This window comes from Cololabis saira, chromosome 1, assembly GCF_033807715.1.
Source record: "Cololabis saira isolate AMF1-May2022 chromosome 1, fColSai1.1, whole genome shotgun sequence".
In the NCBI taxonomy this organism is placed as follows: domain Eukaryota; kingdom Metazoa; phylum Chordata; class Actinopteri; order Beloniformes; family Belonidae; genus Cololabis; species Cololabis saira.
Genome location: NC_084587.1, coordinates 41927563 through 41947160, shown reverse-complemented (window position 1 = coordinate 41947160; position 19598 = coordinate 41927563). Strand labels below are relative to the sequence as shown.

Genomic DNA, 19598 nt, shown 5'->3' with positions numbered 1-19598 from the left:
TCTGACTTAACCCCAAACCCTTCTGGCTGCCCCATATACAGCTCACAGTCTATTGGGGCATGCAAATATGCAGTTTTTACATTCATTTGATGCAACTCCAGACCATATTGAACTGCCAGCTGCATTAAACCACGTACGGACATGACATGTCTGCAGTTGGAGAAAAGATTTCGTTTATAATCAATACCCTCAACTTGACTATAACCTTTTTGCCACATACCTGACTTTATATGTTGTTTCAACAGGATTATCTTTGACTGTGTAAACCCATCTGCCCCCCACTGCATGCAATGTTGTTAGGTCAAAGGTCTTGTTTTCTGTCCAAGAATTAATCTCCTCCTGCATAGCCTTAGTCCATTTTTCTGACTCTGGTGAGCTCAAAGCCTCTTTCAGTGTTTGGGGTACACCACACATGACTCTATAACAATAATCAATACTGGTTAGAGCATGGTCATCACATTTTACTTCCAATAGTCTCTGAGATACTGAGGTGGTCTCCTCTCCCTCTTTGGATAACGTCTACTCTCATGCAGAATTCAGCATGTTAAAGACAGCAAACATCAGAGACAATCACAGTTCACAGAATACTGCTTTATTCAGGAAAAACTTTATTACTCGGTCAATCATCACATATCGTATGATTCAAACGTGTCATGTTGACGTGTTTTACAGGATGTTTGCCAGATGTCAGCCTCTCATTGATACTTGCAGACAGCTCTAACACTTCATCATTTCACATGAACATTCAGTTTTGATGAAGATTCATTATATCAAAGATCAGACAGTTTGATTGACAGGACAGATCATCAGAGGAGCAGAGTTTCTTCCACTGTAATTAAGGCCAGGACAGAAGTATGGGTAGAGTTTGTCAGCAAAATAGAAGCCAGTAAAGGAGTACATTAGTTCTGCAGCATCAACATCATAGAAGGAGACCAGACCTTCCTCATAATCCACAAACACCCCAACCTTCTCAGGAGGAGAACTGAGATGGAGACGGACTGGAGGATCATTATAAGCTTCATACTCATTTCCATTTCTCAGACATACAGCCCAGTAACCATTCCATGTATCAATTGTGATTGTTCCCTTCCTGTTGACCGAGTCTCTGGCCACTCCTACATCCCATCTGGTCTTTCCTTTAACCTGAACCTCAAAGTAAAATCTGTCTGAGGAGAAACTCTGTTTTCCTAAAACACCAACATATTTAGCGAATCTCTCTGGATTATCTGGAAGATTCTTCCTCATATAACCACAGTGAACTTGTTTTCCATCATCAGACAGGATGAGTTTACGATGTGCTGTGTCAGGATCAAGAGTCACATCAACTTCACACTGCTGGATCCTCCTCAGCTCGGCTTTAGTGAGCACCTTCTTCATCTTTTCTCTGAGGTTCTTGTCCAGCTGGTCCACAGCTCTCACCACAGTCCCCTCATATGAAGGTGGATGGACTCTGACCTCTGTCCAGTTCTTGGTGGGTGGAGCATCTTCCAGGGATGGGAATCTTTGGAGGAGGTGGAGGTGATCTTCAGAGCGTGAGAGCTGCTCCACCTCAGAGCTCCTCTTCTTCAGCTCACAGATTTCCTGTTCCAGATCTTTGATGAAGTCTTCAGCCTGTTTCTCTGTAGTTTTCTGTTTGTCTTCGATCTCCTTTATGAACTTCTTCAGGCTTCTCTCAACAGACTTCTTCAGAGAAGTTAAGATCAGAAAACCTTCCAATTTCTCTCTGTCTGCAGCATCGTTACTGATCTTTTGTGACTCCTTGATCTCCTGAATCTTGAGTCGTCTCTTCTGGATCATCTGCTGAGTCTCAGCCTCTGTCTTCTCCAGCTCTGCCTTCTTTCCTTCATATTCTTCTCTCAGAGGAACAAACTCATGAGTCTTGTGGTCTAAAACAGAGCAGAGCATGCAGACACATGTCTGGTCGGTCTTACAGAACAGCTCCAGAGGTTTATCGTGCTTTGTACAAATCCTGTCCTCCAGGTTCTCCACAGGCTCCACCAGCTGATGTCTATTCAGACGTGAAACTGTCAGATGAGGCTCCAGGTGAGTCTCACAGTAGGACAGCAGACACACCAGGCAGGACTTCAGGGCCTTCAGTCTGGTTCCAGTGCAGACGTCACAGGGAACTTCTCCTGGTTTGGCAGCTTGTTGCTCTGAGCTGCTGCTGCTGGATTTCTGTTGAGCTTCACGTCTGAACTCAGAAACCATCTCTCTGATGAAGACATTAATATTCAGCTGAGGTCTGGTGTTGAACATCTCCTTACATATGGGACACTTGAAGAGAACATTATCATCCCAGTGATGAGTGATGCAGGTTTTACAGAAGTTGTGTCCACATGGTGTGGTGACTGGATCAGTGAACACATCCAGACAGATGGAGCACAGGAACTGATCTGCAGATCTCAGGTTGCTGCCAGCAGACATGGTGGTTCTCTGGAAACAATAGGGATTTATTTTATTCCATGTTTCATACATCTAACCTTCAACATAAGCAGACAGGTTAACTGAAGCCATGGATTAACAATCAGCCCTATAAATGTCTTTTTAAAGAACTGAGTTACCATTAACGCAAAAGAGGGGCCTTAGAAGACTAACCAAGAATAATTAATAATACTAATCTTATTTTTTTTTTTTTTTTTGGGGGGGGGGGGGGGGGGGGGGGGGTGACGACATCCACTGCCAATCCAGGAAGCAGGAACACACGGAGACACACGTCAAGCACTGGAAATCTGCAACAAAAAACCACAAACAAAGCACGAAACCGGCACGGAGCCAACCAAAACAACAACAGCAATCAACCTAAATCTTGAGATCTGATCGTCGCAGTCTGAGCTAAGCTATCGCTACCGCTACCTAAACCCAAAAACTAGAGAGCCAGCATGCAGGTGAACAAGCCAGTGTGTATGTCTATGTGTGTGTGTGTGTATGTATATGATCATGCGTGTGTGTGTGTGTGTGTATATGCATGTGACTAAGTGACTATATGTGTGTGTGTGTGTGTGTGTGTGTGTGTGTGTGTGTGTGTGTGTGTGTGTGTGTGTGTGTGTGTGTGTGTGTGTGTGTGTGTGTAATAAACCAGACAAAGCTCCACCTGAAGTGTATCTATAGTGGGGGAGGGGGGGGAGCAACCCCGCCACCCGCGAGACCAGAGGCCGACACGGAAGAGCCCGGAACCCAGGCCACCGGCAACCCCACAGAGGGGAGAAGTAGGAGGGAGGCAACCCACCGCCTGCGAGGCACCCCCCCCCCCCCCGGCGGATGGATGGATGATGGCCGTGGGGGCGGGGCCCCCACGGCGCGGGAAGAAGCAGCCAGGGATCCCGCGGCGGCGGACCGCGACCCAGGCGATCCCCGGCCACCCGGGAGGCCCTCACCCTTCAGGCCAACGACCCTCACCCGGCAGGGGGCCAGCCCGCCCGGAGAGACAGAGCCGCCCCGGCCGCCGACGCGGGCAGGCGCACCCGTCCCCCACGAAAGTGGCCCTCCAAGACCAGAGGGGCGCCCCGCCGCAGAGGCAGCGGGGGGGACCGGAGACGGGCCCGGAGAGAGGGAACCCCCCAACAAGGCGACACCCGTGCAGGCCCGACAACGGAGGGCCCCAGACCCAGGCATCCCATTCATTCATCCATTCACCTATCCAATATCTATACTAATAATAATATGATATACTATACATAATAATAATACTACTAATAATACTACTACTAATAATAATAATAATAACCATCTTTGTATAATATAATAATGATAAATTATTAAGTTTTGTTGTCCTGCCAATGGAGGCCCGAATCCTCCATGGCAGGACCCTTCCATACCGCATTCTCACTGACACAGACACACAATCACGCACCGTTTCCCCCTCCCCGGAGGAGTCCAGCACCGCCAGAAGGCGCCCCAGGCTGCACGGCGAGCCCCGCCAGGCCCGGGAATCCCGACCCACCTATCCCAGGCCGGTGAGGGAGCGCGGGTGATGTGGGACCCCCTCCCGCCCCTGGTGTTGAGTGTATGTGATTAATGCCATAAAAACAGGGAGGGGGGAGGGCCAAGTATCGATTTGACACCGACCCCCCCCCCTCCCGAACTACGTGTCCTTGTCAAATGTATTTATTAAGTGTTGAATGTGCAGTGTCTATTTTGCTGTTAAAACCGTGAAGCGGGGAGTGCCGGGCCACGCGGGACAATGCCCCCCACGACCCGGACCCCCCGCCCTTCGCCTATGTACGTATGAATCCTGTAGGGGGGGAAGGAGGGGGAGCGGAGGCCGAAGCCAGGAAGCAGGACCAGCAAAGCCGGCCCTGATAAGACACCCGCGTCCCCCCACCGGCCATCCAGTGGACGGGGGCCGGCCCTCCGAGCCGGGCCAGGGCCCCACCGTACCTCCACGGGCGCCACCGGCGCCGCCGGAGCCCCCAGACGGAGGGGGAAACAGTCCAACATCCTCCCATTCATACTGACAACATAAGACATAGACACCTGGGAATGGCTCCACCCCGCCGCCGTGCCCGCCCGTGCACCCCCCGGTCAGGGGAGGCCCGATCCCCGGACCCGGCCCCACCCCCCCCCGAGGCCACCCCGGCGGACACCCCAAGGGTCACGGAGTCCCCACATCCGCAGGGGCACTCGGCCCCTGCCCAGCAACGGAGGACCAAGGCAGCAATGCCCCCCCAGCGCAGACAGCCACCCCCCACCCAGGCAGGGCCGGGCCCTCCGAGTGGGACCCCCCCGTCCACGGCCCAGCCCCCCCCGGGAGACCCGGAGACGCCCAAGCCACAGCCCCCCGCCCGAGCCCCCCCAGCCACCCCCCCCATCGCCATGAGGCAACCCCCCCCACAGGCCCCCAAGGCCCCCACCGGCCAGGGACAGGGCCCCGCGGCCCCCCCCACCGCCCCCCAGGGGCCACCGGAGGCCCGCGCCCCAGACCCCCCAAGCCGACCCCCAACCCCAAGGGCTACGAGATCACTATAATATACTATACTATAATAATACTAATCTAAAGTAAGAGGAAGTAATTTGAATAAGATAATTAACATTCCTACAGGTAACAAATAATCAGATGGCACAGAACACACCCTAAAAAAGACACCACACAGTTCAATTCGTGACGTGCAAATTTGAAATGTAGCAAATCATCCCCACAATCACTAATCCCTTGCTTTATTTAAACTAAAAGTCCAAACTAAGAGAAATTATCAAGTCCATTCCCTGCTTGTCTGACAGTATTTAAATCCAGGAAGCAGCAATGAAAAATATATGATCCACAAACAGGAAAAATATAAAGAATTAAAGCTGCAAGCAGCGATGAACGGGCCCTCACACCCTTGTGCACGTTCAGACGTGCTGCAGTGGAAGCGCTTGTATGACTTGTATGTAGATGTCTTGAGGCCTGGACATTTAGCGGATGACACCACCCACGACTCTCTATATCAAACCATTCAAAAGTCAGATATCGACCAATCAGGGGCGGGGCTAATTTGCACCAATTATGGTCAAGGTCTCAAAACCATTTCCGATGACACCACCCACGAGTCTTTATGTCAAACCATTCAAAAGTTATGGAAGAAAATAGGATCTATCAAATATCGACCAATCAGAAGAAGGGGCGGGGCTAATTCATGCCAATGAAGGTGAAGTACTCAAAACCGAGTCAGATGACACCACCCATGACTCTTTATGTCAATCCATTCAAAAGTTATGGCAAAATAGGGACGATCAAATATGGACCAATCAGATAAAGGGAGGGCGCGCTTTTTGGCGTCTATCGTCGCCACGGTAACACTTTTGACTGAGAAAAGTAATGCCCATCGTCGCAGGATCGAGACGCACGTTTTGATTTATAACAAACCTGGGTTCACGTTACGGTTCGGGCCGCATTAACGGCCGAAGGAATGGCATAAATTGCGCCAAAATTACACGATTAATTCAAAATGGCCGACTTCCTGTTCAGTTTCGGGCCTTGGCGCCAAGAGACTTTTCTTTAAGTTGCCACATGATACAGATGTGTACCGATTTCCGTGCATGTACGTCAAACCGTATTGTGGGGCTTGAGGCACAAAGTTTTCTAGGGGGCGCTGTTGAGCCATTAGGCCTCGCCCATTAATGCAAACCATTAAATATAAAATTTTTCGCCAGGCCTGGCTTGCATGCAAAAGTTAGTGACTTTTGGGGCACGTTTAGGGGGGCAAAAAAGCCCTAATTTCGTCGGAAAAATAAAAAACGAGAAAAAAAAAATCCTACAGATACAATAGGGCCTTCGCACTCAGTGCTCGGGCCCTAAAAAAATGCAGAAAACAATACTGACTGGCAGGCTAGTACGATACGATACGATAGTTTTTATTTGTCATTTTCAGGACACATGTAACACATTTTTCGTTGCCTCTGGCTCAGAAAAGCAAATAATGATACAGTTTAAAAACGTCCTAACTCAACTTAACTAAAACTAAATTTTAACTTAACTTAAAAAGGTGCTTGAGTGCTTAAAAATATGAAAATAAATAGAATATGCAGCTTTTCATTTAAAATTTGGTCATTATAATCCTCTATTATTATGGGCATGCCAAGTAATGGCATGACCATATTGCAATCGTCCAGAATGGCCCAAAGGGCAATGTTGCTAGCATTATGCTAACAAGCTAAAGTCGCAAAAGTCCCACGTCACACCAGCGGGTGTACAGCATGACCCCGCTCTGATGTGGAAAAAAAAAATCCCCAAAAAATAAAACACCCCCGAAAAAATGAGGAAAAAAACATGAAAATGAAGGCTATATAATGGTATACAGAAAAGGTTTCCCTTTTCTTATTATGGGCATGCCAAGTAGTGGCATGACCATATTGCAATCGTCCAGAATGGCCCAAAGGGCAATGCTGCTAGCATGCTAAAGTCGCAAAAGTCCCACTGCGCACCAGCGGGTGTACAGCATGACCCCGCACTGATGTGGAAAAAAAAAATCCCCAAAAAGTAAAACACGGCCGAAAAAATGAGGAAAAACATGAAAATGAAGGCGTAAATTAGTACCCAGAAAAGGTTTCCCTTTTCTTATTATGGGCATGCCAAGTAATGGCATGACCATATTGCAATCGTCCAGAATGGCCCAAAGTGCAATGCTGCTAACAAGCTAAAGTCGCAAAAGTCCCACGTCACACCAGCGGGTGTACAGCATGACCCCGCTCGGATGTGGAAAAAAAAAATCCCCAAAAAATAAAACACGCCCGAAAAAATGAGGAAAAACATGAAAATGAAGGCGATATATTAGTATCTAGAAAAGGTTTCCCTTTTCTTATTATGGGCATGCCAAGTAGTGGCATGACCATATTGCAATCGTCCAGAATGGCCCAAAGGGCAATGCTGCTAGCATGCTAAAGTCGCAAAAGTCCCACTGCGCACCAGCGGGTGTACAGCATGACCCCGCACTGATGTGGAAAAAAAAAATCCCCAAAAAGTAAAACACGGCCGAAAAAATGAGGAAAAACATGAAAATGAAGGCGTAAATTAGTACCCAGAAAAGGTTTCCCTTTTCTTATTATGGGCATGCCAAGTAGTGGCATGACCATATTGCAATCGTCCAGAATGGCCCAAAAAGCAATGTTGCTAGCGTTTCGCTAACATGCTAAAGTCGCAAAGGTCCCACTGCGCACCAGCGGGTGTAAAGCATGACCCCGCTCTGTTGTGGAAAATAAAAATCCCCAAAAAATGAAACACGGCCGAGAAAACCTGAAAAATGAAGGCGTTAAATTAGTATCTAGAAAGGTTTCCCTTTTCTTATTATTATGGGCATGCCAAGTAGTGGCATGACCATATTGCAATCGTCCAGAATGGCCCAAAAGGCAATGTTGCTAGCGTTTCGCTAACATGCTAAAGTCGCAAAGGTCCCACGTCACACCAGCGGGTGTAAAGCATGACCCCGCTCTGTTGTGGAAAAAAAAAATCCCCAAAAAATGAAACACGGCCGAGAAAACCTGAAAAATGAAGGCGTTAAATTAGTATCTAGAAAGGTTTCCCTTTTCTTATTATTATTATTATTCTTATTCCGCACTTTTTTTCGTCCGTTAATGCGGCCCGAACCGCAACGTGCACCCATGCATCACATACATCGTTGGATGCGTCTCCATATTGCCTCGATGGGCATTACTTTTCTCCGTAATAGGGGTTACCGTGGCAACGCTAGTTGCCAAAAAGCAAAAAAAAAGGCGAAAATTCCCGCGCTTATTACTCGGCCGAACTTTATCGTAGAGACATCGTTCAAACTTTGAAACACTCGGCCCGATAGTCTTTAAAGGACCATACAGCTTCATCATGCTAGTTATTACGGTTTTTGCGATATTTAACTTTCAATCTAAAAAAAAAATCACTTTTATTTTGGACGCTTGTTGCTAGGCAACGGTTTATCGTACAGACATCATTACAACATTGACCAACCCGGGACGCTTTGTACTGCAACATATTTTAGTCTCGTCATGCTTGCTATTACGGTTTTTGAGATATTCCACATTGTTCATTTTGATGCTAACGGAACTTCGGATGCTTGTTGCGCGGCAACACGGTATCGCAGAGACTTGGTTCCAACGTTAAAAGACTCAGCTTCATGTGGACTACAACATACTGAGGTCTCATTACGCTGTCGTTTACAGCTTTTGAGATATTAAAGCCAAATTGTCCCATTCTATCCTATGGGGCTTGTTACCATGGCAACAAAAACCAATGCATTTGTATGGGGGACCATGTGAATAAACAATCTGTTAATGCTGCCCGAACCGGAATGTGCACCCATGCATGGCATACATCGTTGGATGCGTCTCCATCGTGCCTCGATGGGCATTACTTTTCTCAGTCAAAAGTGTTACCGTGGCAACGCTAGATGCCATAAAGCAGAAAAAAAGGCGAAAATTCAGACGCTTATTGCTCGGCTGAACATTATCGTAGAGAAATTGTTCAAACTTTCAAACACTCAGCCCGATTGGCACTAACTGACCGTACAAGCTCATTATGCTAATTATTACAGTTTTTGCGATATTGACCTTTCATTTTTTTTTTACATTTCTGTTTGAATTTGGACGCTTGTTGCTAGGCAACAGATTATCGTAGAGACATCGTACAAATGTTTCCCGACTCGGCACGCTGTGGACTTCAACATACCCAAATTTCATGAAGCTGGGATTTAAGGAAATTTTATGTCAAAATCCAGGCCAAATGGCCCCATTCATTCGGATGGGGTTTTGTACCACGGTGAAAAAAAAAACGTATCCGTTAACGTAGCCTGAACTGGAACATGCACCCATACAAGGCATACATCGTTAGATGCGTCTCCATCTTGCCTCGATGGGGATTACTATTCTCAGTGAAAAGCGTTACCGTGGCAACGCTAGACGCCAAAAAGCGCGCCCCATTAATAACTATTGGGAGCACAGGAATGAATGAAATACAAGCCTAAAAACACCTCAAACTGACATAGAACCACCCCGAACACAACCACTACAGCCCCAAACCAAAGCAGCAAGAGGGGTCGAATGGGCAGTAGGGCATGCCCATATCAAAATTTCCAGAAATTTTCTAGTTTTTATTATTATTATTATTATTATTATTATTCTTATTCCGCACTTTTTTTCGTCCGTTAATACGGCCCGAACCGCAACGTGCACCCATGCATGGCATACATCGTTGGATGCGTCTCCATCGTGATTCGATGGGCATTACTTTTCTCCGTAATAGGGGTTACCATGGCAACGCTAGTTGCCAAAAAGCAAAAAAAAAGGCGAAAATTCCCACGCTTATTGCTCGGCCGAACTTTATCGTAGAGACATCGTTCAAACTTTCAAACACTCGGCCCGATAGTCACTAAAGGACCATAAAACTTCATCATGCTACTTATTACGGTTTTTGCGATATTTAACTTTCAATTTAAAAAAAAAATCTATTTTATTTTGGACGCTTGTTGCTAGGCAACGGTTTATCGTACAGACATCATTACAACATTGACAAACCCGGGACGCTTTGTACTGCAACATATTTTAGTCTCGTCATGCTTGCTATTACGGTTTTTGAGATATTCCACATTGTTCATTTTGATGCTAACGGAACTTCGGATGCTTGTTGCGCGGCAACGCGGTATCGCAGAGACTTTGTTCCAACGTTAAAAGACTCAGGTTGATGTGGACTACAACATACTGAGGTCTCATTACGCTGTCGTTTACAGCTTTTGAGATATTAAAGCCAAATTGTCCCATTCTATCCTATGGGGCTTGTTACCATGGCAACAAAAACCTATGCATTTGTATGGGAGAGCATGTGAATAAACAATCTGTTAATACTGCTCGGACCGCAATGTGCACCCATGCATGGCATATATCGTTGGATGCGTCTCCATCGTGGCCTCGATGGGCATTACTTTTTTCAGTCAAAAGTGCTACCGTGGCAACGCTAGATGCCAAAAAGCCAAAAAAAAGGCGAAAATTCAGACGCTTATTGCTCGGCCGGACTTTATCGTAGAGACATAGTTCAAACTTTCAAACACTCGGCCCGATTGGCACTAACGGAGCCTAGAACCTCATTATGCCATTTTTTTAAGTTTTTGTGATATTGACCTTTCATTTTTTTTTTAATTTCCGTTTGACTTTGGACGCTTGTTGCTAGGCAACAGATTATCGTAGAGACATCATACAAATGTTCCCTGACTCGGCACGCTGTGACCTTCAACGTATTAAAATTTCATGAAGCTGTGATTTAAGGAAAGTTTAATGTAAAATCCATGCCAAATGGCCCCATTCATTCGGATGGGTTTTTTTAAACCATGGTGGAATAAAAACCTATCCGTTAACGTACCCTGAACCGGAACGTGCACCCATGCATGGCATACATCGTTGGATGCGTCTCCATCGTGCCTCGATGGGCATTGCTTTTCTCAGTCAAAAGCGTTACCGTGGGGACGCTAGACGGCAAAAAGCGCGCCCCATTAATAGCTATTGGGAGCACAGGAATGAATGAAATACAACCGTAAACACCTCAAACTGACATAAAACCGCCCCGAACACAAACACTGCAGCCCCAAACCAGAGCAGCGAGAGGGCTCGAATGGGCGGTAGGGCATGCCCATATCAAAATTTCCAGAAATTTTCTAGTTCTTATTATTCCGCACTTTTTTTCGTCCGTTAATACGGCCCGAACCGCAACATGCACCCATACATGCCATACATCATTGGATGCGTCTCCATCGTGCCTCGATGGGCATTACTTTTCTCAGTAATAGGGGTTACCGTGGCAACGCTAGTTGCCAAAAAGCAAAAAAAAAAGGCGAAAATTCGGACGCTTATTGCTCGGCCGAACTTTATCGTAGAGACATCGTTCAAACTTTCAATCACTCGGCCCGATGTGCACTAACGCACCATATAACCTCATTTTGCCAATTATTACAGTTTTTGCGATATTGACCTTTCTTTTTTTTTTTCTTTTCCGTTTGACTTTGGACGCTTGTTGCTAGGCAACAGGTTATCGTAGAGACATCGTACAAATGTTTCCCGATTCGGCATGCAGTGGACTTAAACATCTTCAAATTTCATGAAGCTGTGATTTGAGGACATTTTTTGTCAAAATCCATGCCAAATGGCCCCATTCATTCGGATGGGGTTTTTTACCATGGTGAAAAAAAAACCTATCCGTTAACGTAGCCTGAACCGGAATGTGCACCCAAGCCTGGCATACATCGTTGGATGCGTCCCCATCGTGCCTCGATGGGCATTACTTTTCTCAGTCAAAAGTGTTACCGTGGCAACGCTAGATGCTAAAAAGCACAAAAAAAAGGCGAAAATCCGGACGCTTATTGCTCGGCCAAACTTTATCGTAGAGACATCGTTCAAACTTTCAAACACTCGGCCCAATCGGCACTAATAGGCCGTCCGCTATAATGTGAGAAGTCTATGGAAGTCTAATTTTTTTAATATGTCCTGCTTTTACACACTTTTCACTTTTTCAAGAAACACTATCTACAGTAAACATTTGGTAGTTTGTCGAAGTAAACTATCGAGGAATTCTTATCACAGTTGATGTTTTAATATCATAACTATTTTTTGTGGCGGATTAGCCAAGTTAGTGCTTCGACCCGGTCATGTGATCATGCTGGACAAATCACGTTGACTCCCATTGTAAACAAAGATGGCGTCTCCCACGGTTGAGTCTAGTACCACGTCTGAGAGCTCTTCAGAAAATGGTGAAGAAACGGGCGAAAATGACGAATTGAGTCCTGTTAAAAGGCTCAAAAAGTCGAAGAAATCTTGCTACATGCACCTGAAGGCTGTGAAAGGTGAAACTATTCAAGATTTCACTCAAACGCGATGGACTACCTACAGACGGACGCCTCCTGCCTCCTGCCTCCATGCCTCCTGCTACAGGAACTACACCAGGTTTCTACGACAGACCTCAACTACAACTCCTGAAGAAAAAGAGTGAGTTACTCACCATTAAATATTCAAATACCTAGGTGGCCATTATCCCTAAAATGGTTTCTAAAGGAAGAAGGATAAAGACTGGGCAAAAAAAGTACTGTGACCCAGGCCTCTCCCATCTGACTGTCTTCACCAATGTTTTTGGCTTTTCTATTGGCTTCGATAACATTTGTTTCTTTTTTAACCCATTGATGCCTACCTTAAAATGGACGCCATACAAATAGAAAAACAAAAAGACTGGTGAAGACAGTCAAGGAGGCGACCCAGTCCTCCTTGTGTGTGCGGGAGGGGGGAGGACTGGGTCGCCTCCTTGACCAGTTTATTCGTTTTTCCATGGCCTGCATCAGGCGCTGCATCAGGCGCTGCATCAGGCGCTGCATCAGGCGCTGCATCAGGCGCTGCATCAGGCGCTGCATCAGGCGCTGCATCAGGCGTAAATAGGTTAAAAGGACCATAGGTTACCCCACACATATCAATGCGGTTGCATTTATTTTCATGTCTACAACTTTGGGCATGAGAATCTTTTACACAAATTACTTCCTATGTATCTCTATGTTGTAGGCAGGATCGGTTGAAGAGGAGGTTAAAACGTGACTTCCCACACCTTGTATTCCACGCCCCAGCCAAGCGCAACATCAGTGAGCTTGTTTTTGTTGAGACATTGAGAATGGTGAATTAACTGTAACATGGATGACGAAGAATCCTGCCCCTGATAGCGTGTTGCAGGTCGTCCACTGTTCTTGTAAAAAAGAAAAATGTGAAAAGGACAGATGTTCCTGTAAGGGTGCAGGGTTGGTTTGCACAGATTTATACAAGTGCCTTGAATGTGGGAATTTTTCCATAGACCGAGAGGAGAGTCACTGTTATGATGAAAGCTTCCCTGATAGTGACATTGATGAGTGACAGGTGAAGATATGAGGGGGATGGCGAAAGGTTGATGAGGAAGAAAAAGACACAATTGAGTGTCTCAATGTATCAGGTCCTTGTAATAATAGTGCCTTAATTGTGTGATGTCAAAAATGTACTGTTTTATATTTTGCTTATTCATTTGTACAATAAAATCTCTTCTGATATCCATTTGTCAGTTGTTTATTTATTTATTATTGTGAATGCCACTGCAACAAGTTCAACATTCAGTTAGGTTGAAGTAATAAAATAAAGCTGAACAGTTGTTATGGAGGGCTGACTAAGCTGATTGACAAGGAGGCATTCAAGACAAAAGGTATGTGCTATGAATTAGAATCAGAAAAGGGTTTATTGCCAAGTTTGTTAAAGCGACACTATGTAACTTTTCCACCTTAATATCATATTTCCAGAGTCATTGTGATGGTACATCAACTTCCAACAGGTTTAATGAAACCTCTGTCATGGTCTGAGGGAGTCTGTATCGCCTTCACTGGCACTATGTAACTTTGAGGAGCATGGTAGGAACCCTGCCACACTAAAAAACTACAAATCTTTACGACTTTGACTGCTTTACGGCATACGTCACTTCCCCCTCCTTCCCGATTCGCAGTCGAGACGAAAATGGGCGGGGCTTGGAGCGCAGGGCTCAGCAGAAGCTGGTAACCCGTTGCTGCGTTGCAGCTCCACACAACAGACGTGGGGAAAAGATCGCTAATGGTTTAACTTTTCAGCGGTTTCCTGCTCGGAGGCAGAACCACGCAGGCCAAGTATCTGATATAACAAAGTAAAAGAGTGAAAGAGTCGTCCGCTCGCTTGGATCGCGGCTGTAACGACCAAACACCTTCCACACAGTAAAGCCTGAATTATGGTTCTGCGTTAAATCAACGCAGACCTACGGCGTAGGGTACGTGGCGACGCGCAACGTACGGTGCGTGTCGCCGCGTACCCTACGCCGTAGGCTCTGCGGGGGGGGTGATCTCGTAGCCCTTGGGGTTGGGGGTCGGCTTGGGGGGGCTGGGGCGCGGGCCTCTGGTGGCCCCTGGGGGGCCGTGGGTGGGGCCATGGGGCCCTGTCCCTGGCCGGTGGGGGCCTTGGGGGCCTATGGGGGGGGTTACCTCATGGCAGTGGGGGGGGGGGTTGGCTGGGGGGGCTCGGGCGGGGGGCTGTGACTAGGGCGTCTCCGGTTTTCCTGGGGGGGCTGGGGTCCCACTCGAAGGGCCCGGCCCTGCCTGGGTGGGGGGTGGCTGTCTGCGCTGGGGGGGCATTGCTGCCTTGGTCCTCCATCGCTGGGCGGGGGCCGCGTGCCCCTGCGTCTGTGGGGACTCCGTGACCTTTGGGGTGTCTACCGGGGTGGCCCCGGGGGGGGGGTGGGGCCGGGTCCGGGGATTGGGCCTCCTCGCCGGGGGGTGCGCGGGCGGGCGCAGCGGCGGGGTGGAACCATTCTCAGGTGTCTATGTCTTATGTTGTCAGTATGAATGGAGGAATGCTGGACCATTTCCCCCTCCGCCTGGGGGCTCCGGCGGCGCCGGGGGCGCCCGTGGAGGTACGGTAGGGCCCTGGCCCGGCTCGGAGGGCCGCCCTCCGTCAACTGGATGGCCGGTGGGGGAGCGTGGGCGTCCTTCCAGGGCCGGCTCCGCTGGTCCTGCCTCCTGGCTTCGGCCTCCGCTCCCCCTCCTTCCCCCCCTTACATGATTCATACGCACATAGGCAGGGCCGGGGGGTCCGGGGCGTGGGGGGCATTGTCCCGCGTGGCCCGGCACTCCCCGCCTCACGGTTTTAATAACACTGTAGACACTGCACATTCAACATTTAATAAATACATTTAACAAGGACACTTAGTTCTGGAGGTCGGGGGTCATTGTCAGTTTGATACCCTGTCCTCCCCCTCCATGTTTTTATGGCATTAATCACATGCACTCAACACCAGGGTCGGGAGGGGGTCCCACATCACTCGCGTTCCCTCGCCGGCCTGGGATGGGTGGGTCACGATGCCCGGGCCTGGAGGGGCTCGCCGCGCAGCCTGGGGTGCCTTCTGGCGGTGCTGGACCCCCCCGGGGAGGGGGAAACGGTGCGTGATTGTGCGTCTTTGTCGGTAAGAATGCGGTATGAAAGGGTCCTGCCATGGAGGATTTGGGCCTCCATTGGCAGGACAACAAAATTAATAATTTATTGATATTATTACATACAAAGATGGCTATTAATATTATTATTATATTATTATCATTATTATTGTTATCATTATTATTATGGTTAGTATATTATATTGTGGGTGTCGCCCTGTTGGGGGGTTCCCTCTCTCCGGGCCTGTCTCCGGTCCCCCCCGCTGCCTCCGCGGCGGGGCGCCCCTCTGGTCCTGGAGGGCCACTTTCGTGGGGGCGGGTGCACCTGCCCGCGTCGGCGGCCGGGGCGGCTCTGTCTCTCCGGGCAGGCTGGCCCCTCACCGGGTGGGGGTCGTTGGCCTGGAGGGTGAGGGCCTCCTGGCCACGTGTCTGGCCCGGACCGGGTGTTCTGGGGTTACTTAATCGCGGTAGCTTAGCTCAGACTTGGATCAGATCTCGAGATTTGGGTCCATTGCTGCTCGTGTTTTGGTCGGCTCCGTGTCGGTTTTGTGTTTTGTTTGTGGCTTCTGCAGATTTCCAGTGCTTGACGTGTACCTCCGTGTGTTCCTGCTTCCTGGATTGGCAGTGGATGTCACCATCCCCCCCCCCCCCCACAAAAAAAAAAAAAAAAATCACTGGGTTTGTATGTGTATATTTATGTATGTGTATGCGTATGTATGCGTATATATATATATATATACAGTGTTGGGGTAGTTACTCAAAAAAAGTAATCCATTACATATTACTAGTTACTTTAAAAAAAGTAATCCCTTACACTACTTAGTTCCTGGTTGCTGAAAGTAACTAGTTACATTACTAGTTACATTACTTTTGGATTACTCCGCAATATCACCTGAGCTGCACCAGAACAACATTTACAGGACTGTCTCAGAAAATTAGAATATTGTGATAAAGTTCTTTATTTTCTGTAATGCAATTACAAAAACAAAAATGTCATATATTCTGGATTCATTACAAATCAACTGAAATATTACAAGCCTTTTATTATTTTAATATTGCTGATCATGGCTTACAGTTTAAGAAAACTCAAATATCCTATCTCAAAAAATTTGAATATTCTGGGAATCTTAATCTTAAACTGTAAACCATAATCAGCAATATTAAAATAATAAAAGGCTTGCAATATTTCAGTTGATTTGTAATCAATCCAGAATGTATGACATTTTTGTTTTTTTAATTGCATTACAGAAAATAAAGAACTTTATCACAATATTCTAATTCTAACTGAGACAGTCCTGTAGTTGGAACCTTATTACTGCAGTGCCCAGATCAGCACCAAAAGTCCCGGAAAATCACGTAAAATCCCGTAAGATCACGTTAAAGGCTGATTTATGGTTCTGCGTTACACCAACGCAGAACTTACGGCGTAGGGTACGCGGCGACGCATACCGTACGGTGTGCGTCGCCGCGTACCCTACGCCGTAGCCTCTGCGTCGATTCAACGCGGGACCATAAATCAGTCTTCAGTCAGACAAGTGTTGCGCAACGCGTGAAGACGCATGAAAGGCAAGTTTGATTTTCTTTTCTGTTCTCCCGTTCTACATGTAGCTGAAAAGCTTAAAGTAACTAAAGTAACGTAATTTTTTTTGTCTTAGAGTAACTATAACGGGATTACCCAAATTACAACTGTAACGCGTTACATTACTGCGTTACTGGCAAATGTAATCTCGTTACAGTAATGCGTTACTTTGTAACGCGTTACACCCAACGCTGTATATATATATATATATATATATATATATATATATATATATATATATATATATATATATATATATATATATATATATATGTATATATATTAAATATAGTAATAATGCAAATATATATGCCTTTGGTTTTTACCGGCATGGTATCAATCATTAATATGTGTGCAGACAAAAAAAATAAAATAAATGATAGAAAGTATTTTTTTCACGAGTTGTGAGAAGGAATAAAAACATCACAAAATGGTAAAATATTTACTGCCCCAACTCATCTTTATAAGCGGGTTGCAGGTCTAAAAAGTAGAAAAAAAAAAGTTTTACCAGGAAGTAACATGACATATGTTGGGTTCATAGATTCTGCAAAGAAATAAGAGTCAAAGTAAGAATCTCTACGTGGTATTTTTGTTTCCTCCACATCAGTCCACCTGTTTTAAGGTTTGACGTCACTGATCTTATCAGAGGGACTCTGAGTGCAGCTGTTAGACGGATGTAACTGTTATAAATGTTGATCTGTTAGACGGATGTAACTGTAATAAATGTTGATTAGTTAAAGATCAGCAGCAGAGACTATCTTTGACCCTTTCAGAGCTCATTTGTTTCAATAATAAAAGGTTGCTCCAAGTTCCACCCTGATTACCTGGTAAAAGTCTGATTACACAGAATCTAAATAACCTTTAACTTCTTTCAGTTCACTTCTGGTTCAGATGGAAGTTTAAATATAAGTCAAATAAACATCAGAGGGATGTAAAACGATCATATTAAGTTAAAATTTTTCTTTGTGTCCAGTTGTGTAACAGATGCGCTGTTGGGTTTTGTTGAAGAGTCAAGTTGGTGGAGGCTTTTGAAGCAGGAAATGCGATGAGCTGGACTCACCAGTGTTTCGAAGACTCTGCTGTGTTGTGGAGGAAACCCCGATGGACTCGCTTGGAATCTTCTTTCAGCGATGAACAGGACTCATCTGGACTGGATTTCTGCTCCGTCACACTTGAACCTTCCTCCTTCCTCCCTCTGCTCTGGTTCCTTTCTCTGATGTACAGGAGAGTTGATGTGATGAATATGACGGAGGGAAGCTTCGGCTGCAGCTAGTTGTTCAAACATTCACCTTTACACTGTTGTTAACCAGGACCTTTGCTCAGAGATTCTGTTGTTGTTAGCTGTAAACTTGTTTTTTTTCTTGGTCCGTCACATGTGTTCTGGCGTTGAATCAACTGTAGATTGTTTTATGTCCAGAGCAGAGCTGGACTGTTTGGTCAATAAAAACTGTACCTCTGTATTTTCAAACAGAATGCTGGTATGTGGGGTATAGTTGTATTTTCAATCAATATTCACCATCATGTTGTGGTTAAAAGTCCAATAGAAGTATAAATAAACAATATTTTAGTCCAGCTGAATTGAAGTGAAAGCATTCTTGTGTAGTTTTTTCTGTCTCTGTTATCAGACTTTGGTTGGTGTTTCATGTAAAATGACTGAAAATGTTAGTTGACATGTGCAGCTCACAGTCAGGCTGCAGCTCTGCAGGTCAGGCAGAAGAACTTGTGTTCATGTAGCAGTTTGGTTAATACAAAAAAAGGTTATATTGATCCACCAAAACATCCCAATTTTGTTGCTCTCTGAGTTGATTCTTCTTTCCCGCCCACACATGGGTACTTCCGTCATTGCTGTTCCGGCTATTACAGGAGGTAAGATGAGGGAAAGTTCGTCTGTAATGTTTGCAAAAAAACTAATGTTTTGAGGTCCATTTGTCTTATGAATCAGGGGTGGATGAAATCGAGATATTTGTGTAGAGTGTTGCTTCGTGTCACAGACTTTCAATATATTACTTTTTCCTTGTTTCTGTCACTGCTAACCGTGACTAGTTTAAATTAGCATTTGCATGTACAGTAACGTACACCCTATGAATGACCCTATGGTTGATGGGAAGTTTGAGATAAGGCCTTTTGCTTTCTCTTAGTGTCTATTGTTGTGTCACCGACCCACACACGGAGCTCACTGTATTTGTATTTGTCTTGACAGTAAAACTGTTGAACGGATCTGAATCTCTGTCCTTCATTCCCACACAACACAGAGGCATCAGACACAAACAGCAACCATTCCAGGTCTCTATCCATCCATCCATCGTCCACCGCTTATCCGTTCCCGGGTCTCTGGGGCAGCAGTCTCAACAGTGATGCCCAGACTTCCTTCACCCCAGACACTTCCTCCAGCTCTTCCGAGGGGAGTCCGAGACGTTCCCAGGCCAGCTGAGAGACATAGTCTCTCCAGCGTGTCCTGGGTCTTCCCCGGGGTCTCCTCCCGTGGGACATGCCTGGAACACCTCCCTAGGGAGGCGTCCAGGAGGCATCCGGTACAGATGCCCAAGCCACTTCAGCTGACTCCTCTCAATGTGAAGGAGCAGCGGCTCGACTCTGAGCTCCTCCCGGGTGACCGAACTCCTCAC

The 19598-nt window shown here is 46.4% G+C and overlaps 1 protein-coding gene across 1 annotated transcript; it reads right to left on the bottom strand.

Annotated features, from left to right (window-relative positions):
• Positions 1-583: 583 nt before the first annotated feature.
• Positions 584-18287, bottom strand: LOC133446107 (E3 ubiquitin-protein ligase TRIM21-like). The gene is made up of 3 exons (XM_061723902.1): positions 18264-18287; positions 18035-18187; positions 584-2433 (listed from the first exon to the last, which is right to left on the bottom strand). Exon 3 carries the CDS (start codon positions 2422-2424, stop codon positions 778-780), a length of 1647 nt encoding a protein of 548 aa, XP_061579886.1. The 5' UTR covers positions 2425-2433; positions 18035-18187; positions 18264-18287; the 3' UTR covers positions 584-777.
• Between the last annotated feature and the right edge of the window lie 1311 nt (positions 18288-19598).